Raw genomic sequence first — 23,626 nt, forward strand, 5'->3', positions numbered from 1 at the left:
CATGCTCACTGTAAATAATTTAAGCATTACATCAATGTAAAAAGTAGATTCCCCACCCCAGAAGTAAACATCTTAAAATAATTTGGCATATATCCTTTCAGATCTTTTCTCTAGGTGTCTGCACACATACATGTGTATTGGAAGGATATAGTTTTTGAAATGAGATCATACTAGTCACTTTGCTCTGCAACTTTTTTCATTCAAAAATAGATCATGGTTATTGAATATCAGTAAATATAGATCTACCTCACTCTTCCTAATGCATTGAATAGTGTACCATAATATGGATATGCTATAATTTACTCATTGTTGATGTACATTTAATATGTCTCCCTTTTTTGCTCTTACAAATAATACTGTATGTAAACATTCTTGTATATATATTCTTTGCAAGATAGATATCTGGAAGTGGAAGCTGGGTAAAAGGGTATGCCCATTTAAAATTTGACAGGTCCCTGCCAAATTATGCTTCAAAAGATTTTGCCAAATTGTAATCCCACCAGCAGCCTGTAAGAATGTCCCTTTCCCCACATTCTCACTAACACCAGATATTTAAAATCTTGAATTTGTTGGCCAGGCATGGTGGCACACACTCGTAGTCCCAACTGCTCAGGAAGCTGAGATGGGAGGATCACCTTGAGCCTGGGAGTTCCAGGGTACATTGAGCTATAATCATGCCACTGCACTCCAGCCTAGGCAACAGAGCCAGACCTTGTCTCTAAAGCAAACAAAACAAAATCTTTAATTTGTGCCAATGTGATAGATCAAATATCACTTTTCATTTAAGGTTTCAATTCACTGATCACATATGTTTATTAGCCTTTTTAATTTAGTCTCTTAATTGCCTATTCATAGCCTTTGCCTATTTTTCTATGAGATTGTCTTAAGTATTGATTTGTAGGAGCTCTTTTGACTATTAGTAGTACTAGTTCTTTGTCAGCTATATTTGTGGCCTAATATTTCCTCCTAGTCTTATTATTTCTTTCATTATCTTTATAATGTCTTTCAGATTATACAAGTTACAAATTTTCATGAAGTCTTTCTCTTTTTTATTACATGGTATCTGGGTTTCATATCAAACTTAGCAAGCTTTCCCTATTTAAAATTACATAAATTATAAAAATATTTTTTCATATTGGCTTATAGTACTGGTATTGCTTTTTTAACATTTAGAACATTAATACACCTAGAGCATATTTTTGTTTATTATGTAATATTATGTTTTTTCCAACTGAAATCACTTATTTTGTAAAAACCAATTATTAAATAGTTTATTTAACTCACAGTACTCTACTTTTTTCATATGCTAAATTCTTACGTACATACCTGGGCTTTATTTCTGGACTTTCTTTTTTTGTTACTACAACAGTACCACACTGTTTCAGTTACTGTAGTTTGTCTATTTTGAAATCTGTTAAGGCTTTTATTCATTGTAACAATCTGTCTTTTTAAATGTTCTTTAGTAAGCATTTTTAGTTTTCATCATGTAGGTCTTACACATTTCTTTTGGGTTTATTCTACCCCTATATATTTTGTGGTTTTGCTGCTAGTATGAATGAGATCATTTTTCCTTTACATTGCCTAATTGTTTATTGGCTGTGTGTGTAAAAGTTATTGATTTGGGTATGTTGCTTTTCTAAGTGGTTGCATTATTGACTCTCATTAATTGTACTATTTTTTTTAGTTGACCTCGAATTTTCTGAATAGACAAGCATGTCATTTCCAGTCTTAGAATTTTGACCCTTCCTAACATTTATACCTCTTTTCTTTTTTCTGTGTTATTGCATTAGGTAGGATCTTCAGAGAATTATTGAATAATAGCAGTAGAAGCAGGCTTCCTTATTTTTTTGTTTTGTTTTGTTTTTGTTTTTTTTTTTTTTGTTTTTTTTTTTTTTTTTGAGAATGAGTCTCACTCTGTCACCCAGGCTGGAGTACAGTGGCACAATCTCGGCTCACTGCAACCTCCACCTCCTGAGTTCAAGCAATTCTGCCTCAGCCTCCCTAGTAGCTGGGATTACAGGTGCCTGCCACCATGCCCAGCTAATTTTTGTATTTTTAGTAGAGATGGGATTTCACCATGTTGACTAGGCTGGTCTCAAACTCTTGAGCTCAAGTGATCCACCCACCTCGGCCTCCCCAAGTGCTGGGTTTGCAGGCATGAGCCACCACACCCAGCTGCATGTTTTTTATATAGGTAAATTATGTGTCACAGGGTTTCATGTACAGATTATCTCATCACACAGGTAATAAGAATGGTACTCAATAGGTAGTTTTATGATCTTCACCCTTCTCCTACCCTCCATACTCATGTAGGCCCCTGTGTCTATCGTTCACCTCTTTGTGTCCATGTGTACTCAATGTTTAGCTCCCACTTTTAAGTGAGAACATGCAGTATTTGGTTTTCTTTTCCTCTGTTAGTTCACTTAGTATAACGATCTACAGCTCCATCCATGTTGCTCCAGAGAACATAATATTATTCTTTTAGATGGCTGCATAATATTCCATGGTATATATTGACAACATTTTATTTATCCAGTCTACCATTGATGGGCATCTAAGTTGATTCCATGTCTTTGCTATTGCGAATGATGCTGTGACATACATACATATGCATGTGTCTTTATGGTAGAATAATTTATACTCCTTTAGGTATATGACCAGTAATGGGATTTCTGAGTTGAATGGTAGTTCTCTGTTATTTGTGGTATCTTCAAACTGCTTTCCACAGTGGCTAACTTAACTTACATTTCCACCAGCAGTGTATAAGCATTCCCTTTACTCCACAACCTCACCAGCATCTTGTTATTTTTTGATTTTTTAATAATCACCTTTCTGATTGTGTGAGATGGTATCCCATTGTGATTTTGATTTGCATTTCTCTAATGATTAGTGATGTTGAGCATTTTTTCATACGCTTGTTGGCTGCATATAGGTCTTCTTTTGAAAAGTGTCTGTTCATGACCTTTGCCCACTTTTTTGTGGAGTTGTTTGATTTTTGGTTTTATTTATTTATTTATTTATTATTTATTTTTGACAGAGTCTTGTTCTGTCTCCGAGGCTGAAGTGCAGTGGCAAGATCTTGGCTCACTGCAAGCACCACATCCCGGGTTTACGCCATTCTCCTGCCTCAGCCTCCCGAGCAGCTGGGACTACAGGCATGTGCCACCACGCCCAGCTGATTTTTTGTAGTTTTAGTAGAGACAGAGTTTCACTGTGTTAGCCAGGATGGTCTCAATCTCCTGACCTCGTGATCCACCCGCCTCAGCCTCCCAAAGTGCTGGGATTACAGGCGTGAGCCACCACGCCTGGCCTGGTTTTTAATTTTTTAAGTTCCTATGGATTCTGGATATTAGACCTTTGTCAGATGCATAGTTTGCAAATATTTTCTCCCATTCTGTAGGTTGTCTGTTTACTCTGTTGCTAGTTTCTTTTGCTGTGCAGAAGCTCTTTAGTTTAATTAGTCCCATTTGTCAAATTTTATTTTTGTTGCAATTGCTTTTGGCATCTTTGTTGTGAAATCTTTGCCACCGCCTATGTCTAGAATGGTACTCCCTAGGTTTTCTTCAAGGCTTTTTACAGTTATACATTTTACATTTAAGTCTTTAATCCATCTTGAGTTGATTTTTGTATATGGTGAAAGGTAGGGATCTAGTTTCAATCTTCTACATATGGTTAGCCAGTTATCCCAGCACCATTTATTGAATAGGGTGTCCTTTCCCCATTACTTGTTATTGTTGACCTTGTTAAAGATCAGATGGTTGTAGGTGTGCAGCTTTATTTCTGGGCACTTCATTCTGTTCCATTAGACTATATGTGTTTTTGTACCTGTACCATGCTGTTTTGGTTACTGTAGCCTTGTAGTATAGTTTGAAGGTGAATAACGTGATGCCTCTAGCTTTGTTCATTTTGCTTAGTATTGCTTTGGCTATTTGGGCTCCTTTCTGGTTCCATATGAATTTTCTGTAATCGTTTTTTCTAATTCTGTGAAGAATGTCATTGGTAGTTTGATAGGAATAGCATGGAATCTGTAAATTGATTTGGTTGGTATGGCCTTTTTAACAATATTGATTCTTCCTATCCATGAGCATGGAATATTTTTCATTAGCTTGTGTCACCTCTGATTTCTTTGAGCAATGTTTTGTAATTCCCATTGTAGAGACCTTTCACCTCCATGGTTATTGTATTCCTAGGTATTTTATTCTTTTTTTGGCTATTGTGAGTAGGACTGAGTTCTTGATTTGGCTCTCAGCTTGGACAATGTTGGTACATAGAAATGCTACTGATTTTTGTATATTGATTTTTGTATTCTGAAACTTTGCCAAAGTTGTTTACTAAATCTAGGAGCTTTCGGGCTGAGACTATGGGGTTTTCTACATATAGAATCATATCATCTGCAAATAGAAATAGTTTGACTTCCTCTCTTCCTATTTGGATGCCTTTTATTTCTTTCTCTTGTTCTGGCTAGGACCGTCCATACTATGTTGAACCAGAGTGGTAAGAGGGGGCATCCTTGTCTTCTGGTTCTCAAGGGGAATGCTTCCAGCTTTTACCCATTCAGTATGATTTTGGTTGTGGATTTGTCATAAATGGCTCTTATTATTTTGAAATATAGTTCTTCAATGCCTAGTTTGTTGAGGCTTTTTAACATGAAGGGATGTTGAATCTTATTGAAAGCTTTTTCTGCATCTATTGAGATGATCGTGTGGTTCTTAGTTCTGTTTTTGTGATGAATCACATTAATTGATTTGTGTATGTTGAACCAACCTTGTATCCCAGGGATAAAGCATACTTGACCATGGTGGGTTAGCATTTTGATGTGCTGCTAGATTTGGTTTGCTAGCAGTTTGTTGAGGATTTTTGCATCTGTTCTCCTCGAGGATACTGACCTGAAGTTTTCTCTTTTTTTGTTGTGTCTCTGCCAGTTATTGGCAGCAGAATGATACTGGCCTAATAGAATGAGTTAAGGAGGAGTCATTTCTCCTCAATTTTTTGGAATAGTTTCAGTAGGAATGGTACCAGCTCTTCTTTATATGTCTGGTAGAATTTGGCTGTGAATCCATCTGGTCCTGGGCTTTTTATGATTGGTGTTTTTTGTTTTTTGCTTTCTGATTCAATTTTAGAACTTGCTTTTGGTCTGTTCAGGGTTTCAATTTCTTCCTGGTCCAATCTTGGCAGATTGTGTGTTTCCAGGAATTTATCATTTCTTCTAGGTTTTCTAGTTTGTGTGCATAGAGGTGTTCATAGTAGTCTCTGAGGGTATTTTTTGTATTTCTGTGGGGTCAGTGGTAATGTCTCTTTGTCATTTCTGATTGTGTCTATTTGTATCATCTCTTGTTTCTTTATTAGTTTAGCTAGTGTTCTATCAGTCTTACTTATTCTTTTAAATAGCCAAGTCATGAATTCATTGATCTTTTATATGGCTTTTCATGTCTTGATTTCATTCAGATCAGCTCTGATTTTGGTAATTTCTTGTCTTCTGCTAGCTTTGGGGTTGGTTTATTCTTGTTTTCCTAGTTCCTCTAGGTGTGATGTTAGGTTGTTAATTTGAGATCTTTCTAACTTTTTGATGTGAGCATTTATGCTATAAACTTCCTTCTTAACACTGCTTTAACTGTGTACCAGAGATTCTGATATGTTTTATCCTTATTCTCATTAGTTTTAAATAATTTCTTGATTTCTTCCTTAGCTTCATTGCTTACCCAAAAGTCATTCAGGAGCAGATTGTTTAATTTTTATGTGATTATATGGTTTTGAGCAATCTTCTTAGTATTTATTTTCATTTTTATTATGCTATGGTCCAAGAGTATAGTTGTTATGATTTTGGGTTTTTTGAATTTGCTGAGGATTGTTTTATGTCTGATTGTGTGGTTAATTGTAGAGTATGTGCCATGTGCAGATGAGAAGAATATATTCTGTTGTTTTTGAGGGGAAAAGTTATGTAGATGTCTGTTAGGTCCATTTGGTCAAGTGTTGAGTTCAGGTCCCAAATATCTTTTTTAGTTTTCTGCCTTGATGATATGTCTAATACTGTCAGTGGGGTGTTGAAGTCCCCCACTATTATTGTGTAGTTATCTAAGTCTCTTTATAGGCCTCTAAGAACTTGTTTCATGAATCTGAGTGCTGCTGTGTTGACTGCATATATATTTAAGATAGTTGTCTTCTTGTTGACTTGAACCCTTTACCATTATATAATTCCTTTTTTGTTTTGTGGTGTTGTTGTTGTTGGCCTAAAGTCTGTTTTGTCTGAAATCATAATAGCAACCCCTGCTTTTTTCTGTTTTCCATTTGCTTGGTAGATTCTTCCTCATCCTTTTACTTTGAGGCTTTGGATGTCATTGCATGTGAGATGGGTCTCTTGAAGACATCATACAGTTGCATCTCACTATCTTATCCAACTTGCCACTCTGTGCCTTTTAATTAGGGCAGTCTGGTTACATTCTGGTTAGTCTGTTTACATTCAAGGTTAATATTAATATATGTAGATTTGATCCTGTCATCATGTTGTTAGCTGATTATTATGCAAAATTGATTGATTGTGTAGTTGCTTTATTGTGTCAATAGTCTATGTACTTAAGTGTGTTTTTGTAGTGGCTGATAATCGTCTTTCCTTTCCATATTTAGCACTCCTTTTAAGATCTCTCATAAGGCAGATCTAATGAACATGAATTCCCTTTGCATTTGCTCGTCTGAGAAGGATCTTATTTCTCCTTTGCTTATGAAGCTTAGTTTGGCTGAATACGAAATTCTTGGCTGGAGTTTCTTTTCTTTAAGAATGCTGAATATAGGCTCTCAATCTTTTTTGCCTTGTAGCATTTCTGCTGAATAGTACACTGTTAGGCTAATGGGATTTCCTTTTTAGGCGACCTGCTCCTTACCTCTAGCTGCCTTTAATATTTTTTCTTTCATTTTGACCTTGGAGAATCTGATGACTGTGTGGCTTGGGGATGGTCATCTTATATAGTATCTTGCAGGGGTTCTCTGCATTTCCAGAATTTAATGTTGGCCTGTCTAGCAAAGTTGGGGAAATGTTCATTTATTTTTGTCTAAGCTAATTCAGAGAACCAGTCTTCGAGTTCTGAGATTCTTTCCTCAGCTTGGTCTATTCTGTTGTTAATGCTTGTGATAGTATTATGAAATTCTTGTAGTAAGTTTTTCAGCTCTATCAGATCAGTTTGATTCTTTCTTAAAATGGTCATTTCGTCTTTCACCTCCTGTATCATTTTATTGTGTTCCTTTGATTCCTTGGATTGGGTTTCAACATTCTCCTGAATCTCGATGATCTTCATTTCTATGTATATTCTGAATTATATGTCTGTCATTTCAGCCATTTCAGCCTAGCTAAGAACCACTGCTGGGGAACTAGTGCAGTTGTTTGGAGGTAAGGTGACATTCTGGTTTTTTGAGTTGCCAGAGTTCTTGTGCTGGTTCTTTCTCATCTGCGTGAGCTGATATTCCTTTAATCTCTGAAGTTGTTTTCCTTTGGATGGGTCTTTTTTTTTTTTTTTTTTTTTTTTGGCTTTTATCTTCTTTGATGCCCTTGGGGGTTTGATTGTGGTATAAGGTGGGTTCAGTTGACTGGCTTTGATTTTGAAGATTTCAGATGGCCAAAGCTCACCTGAGCTTTCCTGAGATGAGTGCACTACCTCTGTGGGGCTGGTACCAGACCCCCAGCTTTGTTCTCTGGGCCCTTGGGGCTAGGAACCTGCTCTGCCAGAGAGGCCGAGGTGTTCCCAGTCCATTGGCTTCATCACTGCAGTGGAGGTGCTAGCCAAAACACTTAATCGGGGTGGTGGCAGTGGAATCCATGCTTGCTCGTGCATGCCAGCATCCGTAGCAGGGTGGCAGCGTACACATGCATTGGCTCAGGCTGGGTGCCGGTAGGAGCCTTTACCTTAGTTTTCACAGGTGGTATATACTGGCAGAGTATTTTAGTGTTGTGTTTTGGGCTGCAATCCGGTAGGTGGCACTTAAGAGTGTTAGCCAGCAGATGGCTTCTTGCTCTGCTGCATGGCTCCGGGGTAGTGGTCTGTGATTGGGGGCAGGGAGATGGCCCATTCACCTAGTCCACCCCTGGGCCTTGGAGGAACCCCCTCCAATTACTGGCTTCATGCCCACATTTCTTTTGTTGGGTGCTCTGGTTCACAGGGCTCCCTTAGGTAGGAGCCACAGTTGGCAAACAGGTCTTATCCTTACTGAGTCGGCCCTGTGGAGGGAGGCACACACCAACCCTCTATCAACCTGCGAACCTGGGTGTCTTATCTCTGAGTGATGCTTGGGCACCACCTAAACCAGAAAGTCCCGCCCAGCTAGAAGCTGCGGGGGTGAGTAGTGTCACCTCATCTGCTGTCCAAGTGCATCCCGAGGGTACCCGGGGTTGCAACTGCCAGCAGAGTTTAGGCAGAAGCTGGACCACTGGGCTGGAAGCTCTAACAGGCATTGCCCACCTGGCTACCAGTGGTGGACCTTGGTGGGGTCACCTGCCTGCCTTTTGGGTGTTTCCAGGGACAACAGGATGTTGCAGCCACTGGCTGAGTTCAGGCAGAAGCGGGACATCTGGGCTGGAAGCTCTAGCAGGTGTTGCCCGCCTGGCTACCATTGGCAGGAGTGGGTGGGGTCATCTGCCCTGCCAGGAGTGGGTGGGGTCGTCCGCCCTGCCGTGTAGGTGTTTCATGGGACAACAGGAGGCTGCAGCCTCTGGCTGATTTCAGGCAGAAGCGGGAGTGCTGGGTTGGAAGCTGGCACTAAGCCTTGTCTGGTGAGGAGGGTGGACCAATCTTACTGCTCCCAGGCACCATGACTGTGGCCTTTATTGGGTCTGTGGCGCTAGTGTTGGTCTCTTCCGGGATCCGAGGCTTGTAGAGGTCCCCTTGGACTTAAGAGTTGCCGCCACAAACCGTCTGGGTGGCTCTCTGCCTCAGTTTAGAGGTGAGGTGGGAGGATGAGAGTCGTGAGTAGGGGGTTAGGGCAGGGGGATTCTCCCATTCCCAGCCTTACACAGATCCCCATGGAGAGTGTGAATTACCCTTTCCCGTATTGGGGAGCTTCTCCTGACTCAACATTGATGCCAGATAGGCTACTGCTCAGCTTCACTCCTCTCTGCTCTCTGTGTACCCTTGCTGCTTTGATGGTTCCCAGTGTGGTTTCTTAGATGGTCGGCTTTTAGGGTCAGTGTTCACTAAACCCTTTGTTTCCCCTCCATAAGAGAGCAGCACCCATTATCTGCTTCTAGTTTGCCATATTGGCCCATCCCACGCTGGGCACTTTTTTTTTTTTTTTTTTTTTTAAGACAGGTTTTTAGATAGTCTCACTCTGTCGCCCAGGCTGGAGTACAGTGGCATGATCTCGGCTCACTGCAACCTCTGCCTCCCAGGTTCAAGTGATTCTTGTACCTCAGTCTCCCAAGTAGCTGGGATTATAGGCGTACGCCACCACACCTGGCTAATTTTTGTATTTTTAGTAGAGACAAGGTTTCACCATGTTGGCCAGGCTGGTCTTGAACTCCTGGCCTCAAGTGATCTGCCTGCCTTGGCCTCCCAAGTGCTGGGATTACAGGCGTGAGCCACCATGCCCCTGCTGGGCACTTTAAATGACCTCTGTATCCATGCTTAAATTACCCACTTCTCAATGATAGTCATTTGTGATTTTTTTCATCTCACTTGCCAGAAATTTGTCCATCTTATTGATTTTTTCAATAAACCAACTCTTAATTTTATTTACTGAGTCTACTGGGTTTTTTTTTTTTAATTTTCCCTATTTCCTCAATTCTAGCTTTTTTCTTTACCTTTGCTTTCAAATTTCTTGGATACCATAATGATTATACCATTATTGTATCACTTGTTGAGTTGTATCACTTGTTGAGTCCCTGGGCTCATTCGGCAAATAGAGACTCACTAGCTTTATGGACATTCAGATTGTTGGATGAAAACTCTGATTGCCTTATAAACTTCAAAAAATTCTCCTCTGCAATTGGTAAGATGATTTTTTTAAGCAAAAAAAAAAAAAGTGCTCCTAGAAATACTTAGTACTGCCTATTATTGCTAATTCAGTCAGATTATATCACCATGGGTTACAGTGTGTTTAGCTTTAATAATAAATGGACCCTTTTCTGCATTTGTTACTAAATCTAAGTATTTTGATATTATTTTCCCCAACCCTTTCAGAAAAGCAAACTGTTAGATGTGAGTGTTTTAAGGGTTAACATAAGGAAGTGCTTCTTCTTCATGGAACAGGATAAAATTACATATTTTCTAAGCTTATTACTTATTGGATTATGTTTTTTGGCATAGATAGGGAATGTACATCTCCCAATGCCTTTGAAGTATTTAATGGCAACCTCATATGATGACTAGATATGCTGCTTATGTGGCAAGAGAGGAATATATGGAATAAGACTTAGAATAGTGTTACTTATATTTATAGACATTAAGTGGCTGTCCTTTGGCAGTGATTTCTGAGTATGAAGAGATGAAGAGCAAAGTACATATTACAGTAGAATTGAACTAGTCTACTACTACTTTTTAAAAGGCTAAAATAGATAATAACTTTATAAGATAATTTTTTATTATTCATTTAAGAAGTTAAAAGACAAATATTTTCTTCTAGCAGAGAGAGACTCTAAGTAAATTCAAAGAGAATTTCTTTATTGCAATGTTAAATTCTGTGTACTAAATTGCTTTTAATCTTTTTAAAGTTGCGTGTTGTATCACAAGATGTGAAATTGAGCCTTCATGAATTGGATGAACTTTATGTCATCTTCAAGGTACTGTTGTTCTTTTTTAAATGAAAAATAAAGCTTTTTTAGCAGAATTGTATCACAGCCATTCTAATTATTTTTATCTTTATTTTAGCAAACATGGTTTTTAAAATCTTCCAAAATTACTTTTTCTAATTAGTAACTTTCCCTTTTTATTTATTTTTAATAGAAAGAGCTGTTTTTATCTTGTTATTGGTGTTTGGGTTGTCCCGTATTGAAGCATCATGACCCCAGTCTGCCATATTTGGAACAGTATCAGATTGACTGCCAGCAGTTCAGAGCGTTGTATCACTTGTTGAGTCCCTGGGCTCATTCGGCAAATAGAGACTCACTAGCTTTATGGACATTCAGATTGTTGGACGAAAACTCTGATTGCCTTATAAACTTCAAAGAATTCTCCTCTGCAATTGGTAAGATGATTTTTTTAAGTTAAAAAAAAAAAAGTGCTCCTAGAAATACTTAGTACTGCCTATTATTGCCAATTTAGTCAAATGTATCACCATGGGTTACAGTGTGTTTAGTAATAAATGGACCCTTTTCTGCATTTGTTACTAAATCTAAGTATTTTGATGTTATTTTCCCCAATCCTTTCAGAAAAGCAAGCTGTTAGATGTGAGTATTTTAAGGCTTAACATAAGGAAGACAATGTCCCAATTTTCCCACTCTCAGATGCATGGGTACTACAGAAGGACTTACCCCCACCGCCGCCGACCTCCCCATAAAAATTCAACCACATAGCCTAGAAGAGTGGTAGATAAATACCCAGCAAACATGTTGTACCTACAAACATGTTGTAGACATTATTCCTTTGCTTTTCCAGATACCCCAGCACGCTTTCTTATTGGGGATCACCCCTTGAAGATCAGTTCTGTCTTCCACAGGCCTCATTCAAAAGGAAAGAGAAATCTGAGATTGGGGAAAAGGAGCTAGGAAAGAGAGCATTTTACTTTTTTGATAAAGAGTATTTTGCTTATATAATTATACACTTAAAGGAGAGCATCTGACTGACTAGGTGGTTAATTGTTAGCTTAAATAACAGGTTTCTAAATCCTAATTTTTGACTAATATCTATATCTTAATCTTTGTTGCTGAAATTGATTCAATGTTCTTTAGATACATGATTATTTACAATTGAATTTTATTGAACAGACATAATGTACAATGGAAGTTTTACTGAGAAGCTTAAGCTGCTTTTTAAGCTACATATTCCTCCAGGTAAGAGTTTACCAGTCTTTAATGATGTACAGCAGGAATTTATTCCATTTTAACAAATATAATTACAGATTTTTTTAACAACTAAACTAATTTTCAACATGATATAAGATCGTTGCTTCATTGTGGCCCTCAAATTATATTATGACTACTTTTGCTAATATAGATACAGTGATCTTCTATGGAAGAGATCCTGTGTAACATATGGGCCCACAAGTTTCCTTCCTGTTAGTAGTCAATTTAATGATAAATAGTTTGTATATAAGAATTACATATCATTTGCTTGTTGGTATAATGTTGAATTGTTGTTGTTGTCATTAGAGTGGAAATTAACTTTAGACAAATTGCCAAACTCGCAAAATACTACAAATTATTCAGAAAAATGGGACAAGGCAGCAGGGATATTAAACATTTTTAAAAGGAAGCACAATAAAAGCTATCATGTATTAAGCACTTGCTCTGACAAGTTATTAACTTTACATGCATTTTTTAAATTTAATTCTCACAATATCCCTGATAGGTGGTATTATCCTTCCAATTTTGATGATAAGGAAACTGAGAGCTGGAAAGATTAAAATTTGCCAAAGATCACATCGCTAATAAATTGCATAGCAAACTGAAGTCTAACTCCAAAGCTCACATTTCTTTATATTCTTCCGTACTACCTCAAAATTACCACACCATTCAGTTTACTTGTTTTTCCCACTGATCTGAAGAGGATGCCTTGCCAAGGCCTGATCCCTACTTTGTGAAAACAGTCTTAGGCTTTAAACTGAAGGAGCATTGCAAAAAGTACCTTTTAACCGAGACTGGGTAATTCACAAAAACAAACAGCACCTCATAATTTGTTTAAAGCTACACCTGGGATCCCTTTTCAGCTTTTCTCAGGATAGCCAGGAAATATTCTTTACCAGACCAACAAGCTAAAGGCCATCTTTAACCCTTCACACACTCAAATCACAAACACAGTATTAAAAGCAAAAGACAAATCACCTAAAAATTTAATTATAAAAGGAGTTTAGAATGTTTAATATTGTCATCAACTATGCTTTTAACAGAGAGATAAAAAATAGGAAGAACATTATTTACCTGTTAAAGCACAGGTAGGAAGTAAACTAAAGCACCCAACTTTCTGTTTTCCTTATTATTGAGGATGTTTTTTTAAATGGCTGAAGTCACATTTTCAGAGATTTCTAAATGCCAGATTTAAACAATTTCAACTTTTAATAGCTCTTGGAAAACAATTAAAACAACAAGTAGGAAAAATAATAGAACTCAAAATGATCAAGTACTTCTTGTATTTACTATATTTTATATATATTACGTATATTACAGTATAATTACTATATATTACAGTAGAGTAGAACCACCTCTACCTTTCTTCACTTACATCTTTCTTATACAGAAACTCTTTAACACCCGGTTCCCAGATTTTCCTGACCCATTATGAACCTCATCTCTGCCCCTGGTTGTTAATAAATGTAATTTGGGTTATTTATATGTTTTCAGCTTATACTGAAGTGAAATCTAAGGATACTTCAAAAGGAGATGAACTTTCCAAGGAAGAATTACTTTATTTCAGCCAGCTCCATGGTAAATACCTCTTTAAAACTTTAACTGTTTTGATGATTAGTCACCCATAAAGATCTTGTTGACTTAGATATACTTTACCCAGCTAAAATTGGGCTTCATTTTACCTTATGCTTCTTTTGTATTACCACAGCACTTAGCATGGTCCATAAATGTTTGACCGGTTAACCAAATTGCATTTTGGGACTTTGATTTATGGAATTTCTTGCTTATTGGAGACTCAAAAAAGTATTTTGTTTCTACTTATGTTGCAGAAATTTCTAAAATGTATTAGATCATTTTCATGCCTTGATAAAATACAATAGAATATTTGATGATTAAAGGTCATAGCTATTTTTCAAACAGTGAATACTTATTATAAATCACTGTAGGTGTAGGAGACAGGGATGAGTCTGTCTCCAAGACAAAATTTAAAGTGATATGAGCTTATTTTTGTGTCCTTTAGTTTATTTTCATAAATATTCAATGTCCTATAGAGGGATGAACCCTGATTAATGTATATTTGTGGTTATTATATGTTAAAGTGTTTGAACATTAAGTTTGAAGGGACCTTACAAATCTCTTCCTTTTATAGATAAAGGCAAGTTAAGTCTCTTCCTTTTATAGATAAAGGCACTGAGGCCCAGAGAGAAGTGACTTGTGCAAGGTTTCACAGTGAGTTATTGCCACAGTCAGGGCTTTGTAGCACACTCTTCTGACTTCCAGTATGTGCTTTTTTCCACCTGATAATAAAAGTAATATAACTGTATTTAAAGAAAGTCACAAAGAAGAAAATACTACTCAGAAATAAATACTTAATATTTGGTATACTTCCTTCTAAGATTTTTTAAAATATGGATTTCCCCCCGGTGTTCTTTTTACTGTGAAAGTTTTGGAATATTTTGTCTTCTGATGATAGGTCAAGTCAGCTAAAATTTGTTTGCAGAACTGAATAAAGTAATGTGCTTATATGTCTATACGAAACATTATTTTACTTTCAAAGAGTATTTGTTAAACATCTTACAGAATGCAATTGCATCTTTTCTTCTAGTTTCCAAGCCTGAAAATGGGAAGGAAGAAGAATCAGCAAAACACAGCCCTGAAAAAGGTACTATGATCTAGGAGTTATCATTTAATTTATTTAGTTATTGTTTATGTAAATAAGGATAGCTACAAAGGGGGAAAAGATGGATTCCTTTTAAAGGCTATTGATGTCTCAGAAATTATAGAAAATATTATAGTAAATGACCCATATTCATTTAATTTTATTATTTTAAAAAGATTTATTTTTAATTTCAAAAGTAATAGGTAATTCTTGGAAAAGAAATTCAGACAGTACATAAGTCCTTTTGCCTTCACTCAACCCTACCCGAAAACATTTTTGCCTATATCCTTTTCAGATCTATTTCTGTGTATACACAACATATGCAGACATCTCTCTTTTTAAAACAAAAATCCATAAGTACTGTTTTATAATTTCCTTTTTTGATTTTGCAATATATCATGGACATCTTTTAATGTCAGTATATTTGTATCTTAAACTCTTTGAATGAATAAGTAGTGTTTCAAATTTTTGAAAAAGAGCCACTACAGACCACTTCGTTTTGTTTATTTGTTTGTTTGTTTTGAGATGGAGTCTTGCTCTGTCACCCAGGCTGGAGTGCAGTGGCATGATCTTAGCTTACTACAACCTCCGCTTCCCAGATTCAAGTCATTTTCCTGCTTCAGCATTCCGAGTAGCTGGAACTACAGGCACCTGCCACCACACCTGGCTAATTTTCATATTTTTAGTAGAGACAGGGTTTCACCATGTTGGCCAGGCTGGTCTCAAACTCCTGGCCTCAGGTGATCTGCCCGCCTTGGCCTCCCACAGTGGTGGGATTACAGGTGTGAACCGCCGTGCCCAGCCCACTTTGGTACAATATATGCATATTAAGAACATAATATAGAAGCTGTTTTAAACTTAATAATATACATGAGAATGAATACATAAAATTTGCATTATTAAGTCGGGGTGTATTGTTTTAATCTAAATATGTCCTTTCTCCCTCTCTCGCCACATCTTCACTAGTTCCTAACCTTCCCAAAGTAAACGTTTTAGTCTAAACAGAAATGGGAAAAGTATTCTGAGAGCCAGTGGGTGAAATGAAAGGTAATTTCAGATCATTTCCTGGATTAAAAAAAAATAGACTCTTATATCTCAGTGAAATACCTTTTAATCATAATTATTATTTTTGAAATTTGAGAAAGTATAGTGGGCTGTTCCTTATGAAATGGTTTTACTCCCTTTCTTCAGGCAAAGGGAAAATTGATATTCAAGCATATCTAAGTCAATGGCAAGATGAGCTTTTCAAAAAAGAAGAAAACATTAAGGATTTACCAAGAATGAATCAGGTATAGCATTTTCAAAAAGAAAATTCTAAGTTCTTGCTTTTTTGTATGAATGTGGGTGTAACCTCCAAAATAGCTAACATGCTATTCCCAAAATAGTTAAATAATCTATGTATTATCTAAGTTTCAGATGAGCATGGAAGAGTGGGAAGAAATTTTTTAATGATTTTTTTTTATTTTTAACACTTAAATGTGTCTAGTGTTTCAGAGAATTCTTCTGCTATGACATGCACCTATAGAAAAAATATATGTGTAATATATTTCCAACTTTATTGGAAATGTTAATTTATTCAGTAAACATTTGTTTACTGTCTACCAGATACCAAACCCAATGCTAGGTACTGGGAATGATAAATTACTGAGATGGGTCACACCCTGGTTCCTACTGATCTTATATCCGAACATAATCTTAAGTTCCTCTTTTTCTTATACACTGCCTAATCAAAATATGTTCTTCTTTTTTTAATTAAAATCTGGTTAGTACAGATACGGAGGATCCCAAGAACTTTACCAAAATGAAAACTGTCAAACAACTTCATATTTTTCAGTGGACTGTATCATTTGACAATTGAATAAGTACTTTCTAAAATGAGTCAGTATGATATATTTATTCTAGAATTATTATAAATGAACAGTACTATTGTTTAGGGAAAAATTCTCTCAAAGTGCCTTTTTTCCTCTACTCTCACACCACAACAATAACAATCATCAACATAGAAGAAAACATCTGTGGCCAAATGTGTGGGGGTTTTCCCCACCACCAAGCAGTAGATACCAGCTGAGTGTCCTCCAATTAAATTCCACACTATCTACCTAGAAATAGTATGAGATCCCACAGGTTGAGTGTTCAGTGCCCAAGACTGCTCCCTCCTTTCCCTCAGTAACAAGTCTGATCTCCTGAACTCCTGGCTGACCAACTTAAAGTTGGGGTTCCCACTATCCCTTCTTTGAGTTTGATTAATTTGCTACAGAGAGACTTACAGAACTCAGAGAAATCCTTATATTTACTGGTTTACTAAGAAGGATATTTTAAAGAATACAGATAAACAGCCTGAAGAAGAGATACATAGGGCGAGGTCTGGAAGGGTCCCAAGCGCAGGAGCTTCTGTCCCCATGGAGTTGGGGTGTGTCACCCTCCCGACATGTGGATGAGTTCTTCTTTACCTTCCTCCTGTCAGCCTCCATGCATTCAGCTATCAGAAGCTCCCTGAACCCAGTTCTCTTGGGTTTTTATGGAAGCTTCATGATGTCAGCATTTCTTCCCCCAAGGATATGAGGTACAACCCTTTCTAGGGAGGGTTTAAGACCAACTATCAGAAAGCTACTCAGGAGGCTGAGGTAGGAGAATCACTTGAACCTGGGAGGTGGTGGTTGCAATGAGCCGAGATTGCACCATTGCACTCCAGCCTGGGCGACAAGAGCGAAACTCTGTCAAAAAGAAGGAAGGGGAGGGGAGGGGAGAGGGAGGGGAGGAGGAGGGAAAAGGGAGGGAAGGGAAGGGGAAGGGAGGGAAGGAGGGAGGAAGGGAGGGAGGAAGGAAGGGGGGAGGGAGGAAGGAAGGGGGGAGGGAGGAAGGAAGGGGGGAGGGAGGAAGGAAAGGGGGAGGGAGGGAGGAAGGAAAGGAAAGAAAGAAGGAAGGAAGAAAGGAAGGTTGGAAGAAGATTAGAGTGGGGAGAAGATTCTGTTTTCTGACGCCTGCCCCTGTGGCCTAATACACCCAACATTATAAGACAATACTGTAACAAAGGACTATGGGAGTTGTGAACTAGGAACCCAGAAAAATATATTATATATATATTTATATTTATATAGGAACACTAAAACTGTAGATTAATTAAGAAAGAAAAATGTTACAATATATTATCATGAAGTGTATCTTTTGTATATGATTTTTATTTACAAGTAAACTTTTCTGGTAGGATGATTGACTTGTAGAATTCTTATGTTGGAATTGCTTTTGTAAATTGACAGGTATCTTCTAGGAATATCTATGGATCATCAAGGTGCAATTAGCAGGCAAACCCGTTTATCTGTCAACTTAGGCCCCACTTCAGCCTTTAAAGAGAAACATGTCCAAATGGGTTCCTTGGACTGGGCACGGTGGCTTATGTTTTTTCTATCCCAGCACTTTGGGAGGCCAAGGTGGGAGGTTTGCTTGAGTCCAGGAGGTCGAGGTTGCAGTGAGCTGTGGTTGTGCTACTGCACTCCAGTCTGGGTGACAGAGCAAGACTCTGTCTCAAAAAAAAAAAAAAAAAAAAAGTGTTACTTGGAGTCACCTTGTACTACTAGATAGTCCCAAAACTTATTCTTCCTTAAATTTTCTTTTTTATTTTTGAGACAGAGTCTGGCTCTCTCTCCCAGTCTGGACTGGAGTGCAGTGGCACGATCTCGGCTCACTGCAAGCTCCGTCTCCGGGGTTCACACCATTCTTCTGCCTCAGCCTCCCGAGTAGCTGGGACTGTAGGCGCCCGCCACCACGCCCGGCTAATTTTTTGTATTTTTTTAGTAGAGACAGGGTTTCACCATATTAGCCAGGATGGTCTCGATCTCCTGACCTTGTGATCCACCCACCTTCTGGCTGAGCTACCCACTCCAGCCATTTCGGATTAAGTGGAACTCATTTTTAATTGTTACAATTGGTTAATGAATGAATGATTTATGTGTAGGGAAATACGGTGTAACCATAATAGGTCCTTTACCTGATGTACACAGCAAGTCAGTAAACCGAGACATTAGGTTGCAGCAGAGAAAGAGGTTTGATTGTAGGGTTGCTGAATAAGATAAGAGGAGGCCTCACCTCGAGGAGTTTGAGACTAGGGTTTTTAAGGGGTTTGGAGTGGGCCATAGTGTGGAGACCATTGGTCGAAGAATGCAGGGTGTAATCATTGGACAGGGAGATGAAGAAACTATTATCATGCTGGTTTTGTTCTTCTGTCGGGGTCTTCAAACTGGTTTGCATCAGCTATTTTGCTGGAATTCAGGATTAAACTTCTTAATTCTTAAACAAAAGCCTTATGATTCTAATGTCAGTGACTTTTCATTACATGGAAGCAGGTCCAAGTACAGCCTAATTTATGCATAATTATAACTATATTTCTGTCCAGAATTCTTGTTCACCCTGTGAGGACAGCTCCAAAGGGACTTTGCCTAATTAGAAGTACCACCTGGCCAGCACAGTGGCTCATGCCTGTAATCTGAGTGCTTTGGGAGGCTAAAGTGGGAGAGGATCACTTGAGGCCAGGAGTTTGAGATCAGGCCAGGAGTTTGAGATCAGCCCAGGCAACATAGTGAGATCCTGTCTCTACAAAAAGTGTGAAAATTAGCTAGGCATGGTGGCATGTGCCTATAGTCCTAGCTACTTGAGAAGCTGAGGTGTGAGGATCACTTGAGCCCAGAAGTTGGAAGCTGCAGTGAGCTATGATGGCACCACTGTACTCAAGCCTGGACAACACAGCAAGACCTTGTCTAGGAAAAAAAAAAATAGCACCTAACATTTAAGTAATGCTGGCAGGCAAACAGTCCAGGAATTAGTCTGGATAAAAGGTACTGCTATTAGGCAATAAGTGAGAGCATCTAAATGAAATTTCCTTCCATGCTTCATACTCATCTTTTTTTTAAGATGGAGTTTCTCTCTTGTTGCCCAGGCCGGAGTGCGATGGCATGATCTCGGCTGACTGCAACCTCTGCCTTCACAGTTCAGGCAATTCTTCTGCCTCAGCCTCCCAAGTAGCTGGGATTACAGGTGCCTGCCACCACGCCCAGCTGATTTTTTGTATTTTTAGTAGAGACGAGGTTTCATCATGTTGGCCAGGCTGGTCTCGAACTCCTGACCTCAGGTGATCCACCTGCCTCGGCCTCCCAAAGTGCTGGGATTACAGGCATGTGCCACCACGCTTGGCCCATACTCAACTTTCTAGAACCAAGATTTGTTTTGGGATTAATCACTAGTTCTTATAATTTCTAGGGTGAAGCTTCTATGGTACAAATCCTATATGGGAGACTATTCACTTCTAAGTTCTCTTTATATTTGCTAAGTCTAATATTCAAATGTGATATTTTCAACTTGTGTCTTCTAGTCTCAGTTTATTCAGTTTTCAAAGACCCTCTATAACTTATTTCATGAGGACCCTGAAGAAGAATCATTATATCAAGCCATTGCTGTTGTAACCAGCCTTTTACTCAGGATGGAAGAAGTTGGAAGGAAACTACATAGCCCTACATCATCAGCCAAAGGATTCTCTGGTACTGTCTGTGCTTCTGGAGGACCCAGTGAGGAAAAAACAGGGAGCCAGTGGTCATTTGCATTTGAACAGATTCTTGCATCGCTGTTGAATGAACCAGCATTGGTGAGGTTTTTTGAGAAACCCATAGATATAAAAGCCAAGCTGGAAAATGCAAAAATTTCTCAGTTAAGGTCTAGAACCAAGATGTAAATCCCTAGGAATTGCCTATCATAGACCACCAGTTTACTAAGATTCCTGTAGCTGTCAGCTTGATTCCTGTGAGTAGGGCTCAGGGATTTATCTTGTTAAAAATGTGTCTGAAGGCCAAAATATATATCCAGAAGCACAATGCATCATTCCTTTGTTGTTGATAATGGGCTTTGTTAGCACTTTTTTTAAAAAAAAAAAAACAAACAAAAACAAACCACATTTGTTATCTCAAATTTTGATGATATTCTCAAATACAAATATACTTTTTTATATTTCACAATATATGCAATATCAGGGGAATATGCTAAATGTTACCACCAGAGGGCACAAGCATATCACTTTTAGTAAGGAAATTACTAGCTTGTGTTGCTATTTACATATGAATTACTGATGATTTTGAAAAGACAGTGTTATGCTTGGGTGTTAGTGAGGCTGATATGTCATGTCAATCTATAAACCCTACTTTCCAAATTATCTAGAAGATTACCATTTGGGGCCCTTGTTTTCAAGTTATCTAACTGAAATATTATTAACTTTTTAAAGTTAATCTCATTCAGTCTTCTAGTAATAAATGGTTTTTTAAGTACCTTCTACAGTCTTCCTACCTGAGGGGTTCAGAGGCTGCTGACTCACACTGCTAACTCTGTTACTGATAAAAGCAAATCAATAACTCTAAATTCTGGGCCGATATTAAGAAAAAAACAATATTGGATTTGGATTTAAGCTGGATAAAACCAGCCTTCTGAGAAGGGCTAAGAAATGGTTCAATTAAATGTATAGGTCTTAAGAAATCACTAGAAATTCTGGGCACTACTGTTTGTGGCATTTGTCTCAGAGTAGCTTATGACTGCTTTGGTTCTAGCTGTAGATTTTGGATTTTCACCAGTCATGTGTTAATTTACATTAGATAGTAAAGAATGGCTACACTAAGACTGAATTATCTTATAGTCTGGCAAGCACATAAAGTATACTTGTATGTAATGATTGCCAGGGTAACAGAATTGCTGACATCAGTCTAAAAAGTTTTGACTATCCAATTTAGATGTGTAATTTCTATATACTTTATGCTGCTTGTATTTCAATCATTACACAGACAGTCCATTTGGAGATAATGGGCTTTGTTAGCACTTAAAAAAAAAAAAAAAACAGCAAACCACATTTGTCCACTGTCCTGTGCTATTCCTACCAGGGGCAATTTATTAATCAATTGACTTAGGAAATTGGGGGAGAAATCATTCATTGGAGCGTCTTTCTTTACAAAAGACGTTGGTTATAAGCTCTTTGACTTTTCTAGATGTGAAACCATGAAAGGGCAGACCTCCTTCAGAGTAACTCAAGAGGTCTTCCTTTCTTGGAGGGAGTTGGTACAGTCAGCCTTTGGGAAGAATCCACTGTGAACAAAGCTCAACACATGGGGCTTCATCGCCCATAGAATATGTTATTTTCAAAGAAGTTCAAGAATTTTCAAGTTGAGCCTTTGAAAATTCCATAAATTGGTTTTAGCTAAACACTTACCAGTAGTATCTTTAAAATGATTTAATAAACCTTGTCTTTTCAAGGAAATTACCACTTAAAGAGATAGTTGGTAAATAAACATCTATGCCTTTTCTCAGAAATGATTTGCTGAACTATGTCCATATTTTAGAGCTTAGTTAATAGTTTATATGGAAACTACTATACATCTGCTATTATGCAATGATTGTTAAATTACACTGAAGTAGCTCCAGAAAGACACATGTATACAAGGCACTATTGTACACACTTTGTTGAATATTTTGTCAGTTGTATTTACAAAGAAAGGTACTTTCTTAAGAGCATATGTTATTAATATTTGATATGATTTTAAAGTTAGAACAGTACAGATTACTGAGTATATTTTAGCCTCGATTAATTAAAATTCAATACTGAAAGAGATTTTTTGAGTTGCAAAATTTTATAAATGCAAAGCAAAAAGAAAACATTTATTTTCTGAGTCTGCAGGAGAAACAAACTAAACATTATAGATTTTTATAGCTGCTATCTTGTTAACCAAACAGGTTGTTCATAATATTAAAAATCTTATGTAGTTGTGTTAAACTGAACCAGTTCATTATACCTTATACATTAAATTAAATATGTTATAAGGTGGCTTTACTTGTCTTTATAAAAATAAATATTATATCTACTAAACATGAAAAATGGTTTACTTAAAAAGATTAATATTGTTTATCATGATACCTTTTTTTCCTTTTTCTTTTCTTTTCTATCTTCTTCTTTTTTTTTTTTTTTTTGTCTTTTTATTGAGACAGGTCTCATTCTGTCACCCAGACAGACAGCTCTCATTCTGTCACCCAGATTGGAGTGCAGTACAGCCTTGATCTCTCAGGCTCATGCAATCCTCATATCTCAGCCTCCCAAGTAGCTGAGACCACAGACACACACCACCATGCCTGGCTAATTTTTTTTTTTTTTTTTTTTTTGGTAGAGATGTGGTCTCCCTATGTAGCCCAGGCTGTTCTCAAACTCCGAGGCTCAAGCAATCCTACCACCCCAGCCTCCCAAAGTGTGAACTACAGGTGTGAGTCACCATGTTAAGCCTTTTTTTTTCTTTTTCTAAATTTCAGTTCACACAGAACTATGATATATTTTTACTTATACTTAACTCAGATATCACTTGAGGACTTCCCTCTTGTATCAGAATTCAATTGCAGAGAACTAGTTCACTCTAGTTAGTTTAGTCAGGAAAAGATTGATTACTGGATATCAAGTGGCTTACATAATTACCAAGAGGATAGACTAACTTGAGCTTTCAAGAACAACTTCCAAAGACACACCACTATCAGGCCACCAAGGGAACTGCTAACTCTTCAGTGATAAGGACACTGCTACTTCCTTTGCTGTCATAAAAAGCCATCACTACTGCTGCTACCTCAGGAACCATGCTTCAACTGCTGTGATTTACACCAGCAAAATAGATGACAGGCACCCTGCCTCTCATCACCCACAAACTCATGACTAAATTGCAATAGAACAGCCAAACATCTTCACAACTATGTTTAACAGCAGAAATGGCAGAAACATAGCCAACACCTCACTCCTGTCATTCAAGTCTCACATGTGTGCATCTGATTAGCCTCTAATAAATCCAGAATCCTAGTTGCAGAGGAATCTGGGAAATTTAGCTTTTTAGCCTCTACAGTATAGAAAGGCAAACTAAGAGGGTGGAAAGCAAATTGAACAGTGTGTTTGTTTTCTATTGTTGCATAACTAATTCCAGCACACATTTATT

The 23,626-nt window shown here is 37.7% G+C and overlaps 1 protein-coding gene across 2 annotated transcripts in view; it reads left to right on the plus strand.

The window, feature by feature from the left end:
• The window catches only part of TBC1D8B (TBC1 domain family member 8B), a 68,068-nt gene extending 45,532 nt beyond the window's left edge, over nucleotides 1-22,536 (plus strand). Inside the window, exons 15-22 of one of the 2 annotated variants that reach the window (XM_050776079.1) lie at nucleotides 10,691-10,759; nucleotides 10,923-11,163; nucleotides 11,903-11,968; nucleotides 13,475-13,558; nucleotides 14,162-14,209; nucleotides 14,586-14,642; nucleotides 15,831-15,928; nucleotides 20,002-22,536. In XM_050776079.1, the coding sequence (XP_050632036.1) occupies nucleotides 10,691-10,759; nucleotides 10,923-11,163; nucleotides 11,903-11,968; nucleotides 13,475-13,558; nucleotides 14,162-14,209; nucleotides 14,586-14,642; nucleotides 15,831-15,928; nucleotides 20,002-20,358 (1,020 nt within the window). In that variant the 3' untranslated portion in view covers nucleotides 20,359-22,536. The remainder of the gene's footprint in view (nucleotides 1-10,690; nucleotides 10,760-10,922; nucleotides 11,164-11,902; nucleotides 11,969-13,474; nucleotides 13,559-14,161; nucleotides 14,210-14,585; nucleotides 14,643-15,830; nucleotides 15,929-20,001) is intronic. The other variant, XM_050776080.1, reaches the window with a different exon arrangement.
• Nucleotides 22,537-23,626: the final 1,090 nt, after the last annotated feature.

This window comes from Macaca thibetana, chromosome X (assembly GCF_024542745.1).
Source record: "Macaca thibetana thibetana isolate TM-01 chromosome X, ASM2454274v1, whole genome shotgun sequence".
Classification (NCBI taxonomy): Eukaryota; Metazoa; Chordata; class Mammalia; order Primates; family Cercopithecidae; genus Macaca; species Macaca thibetana.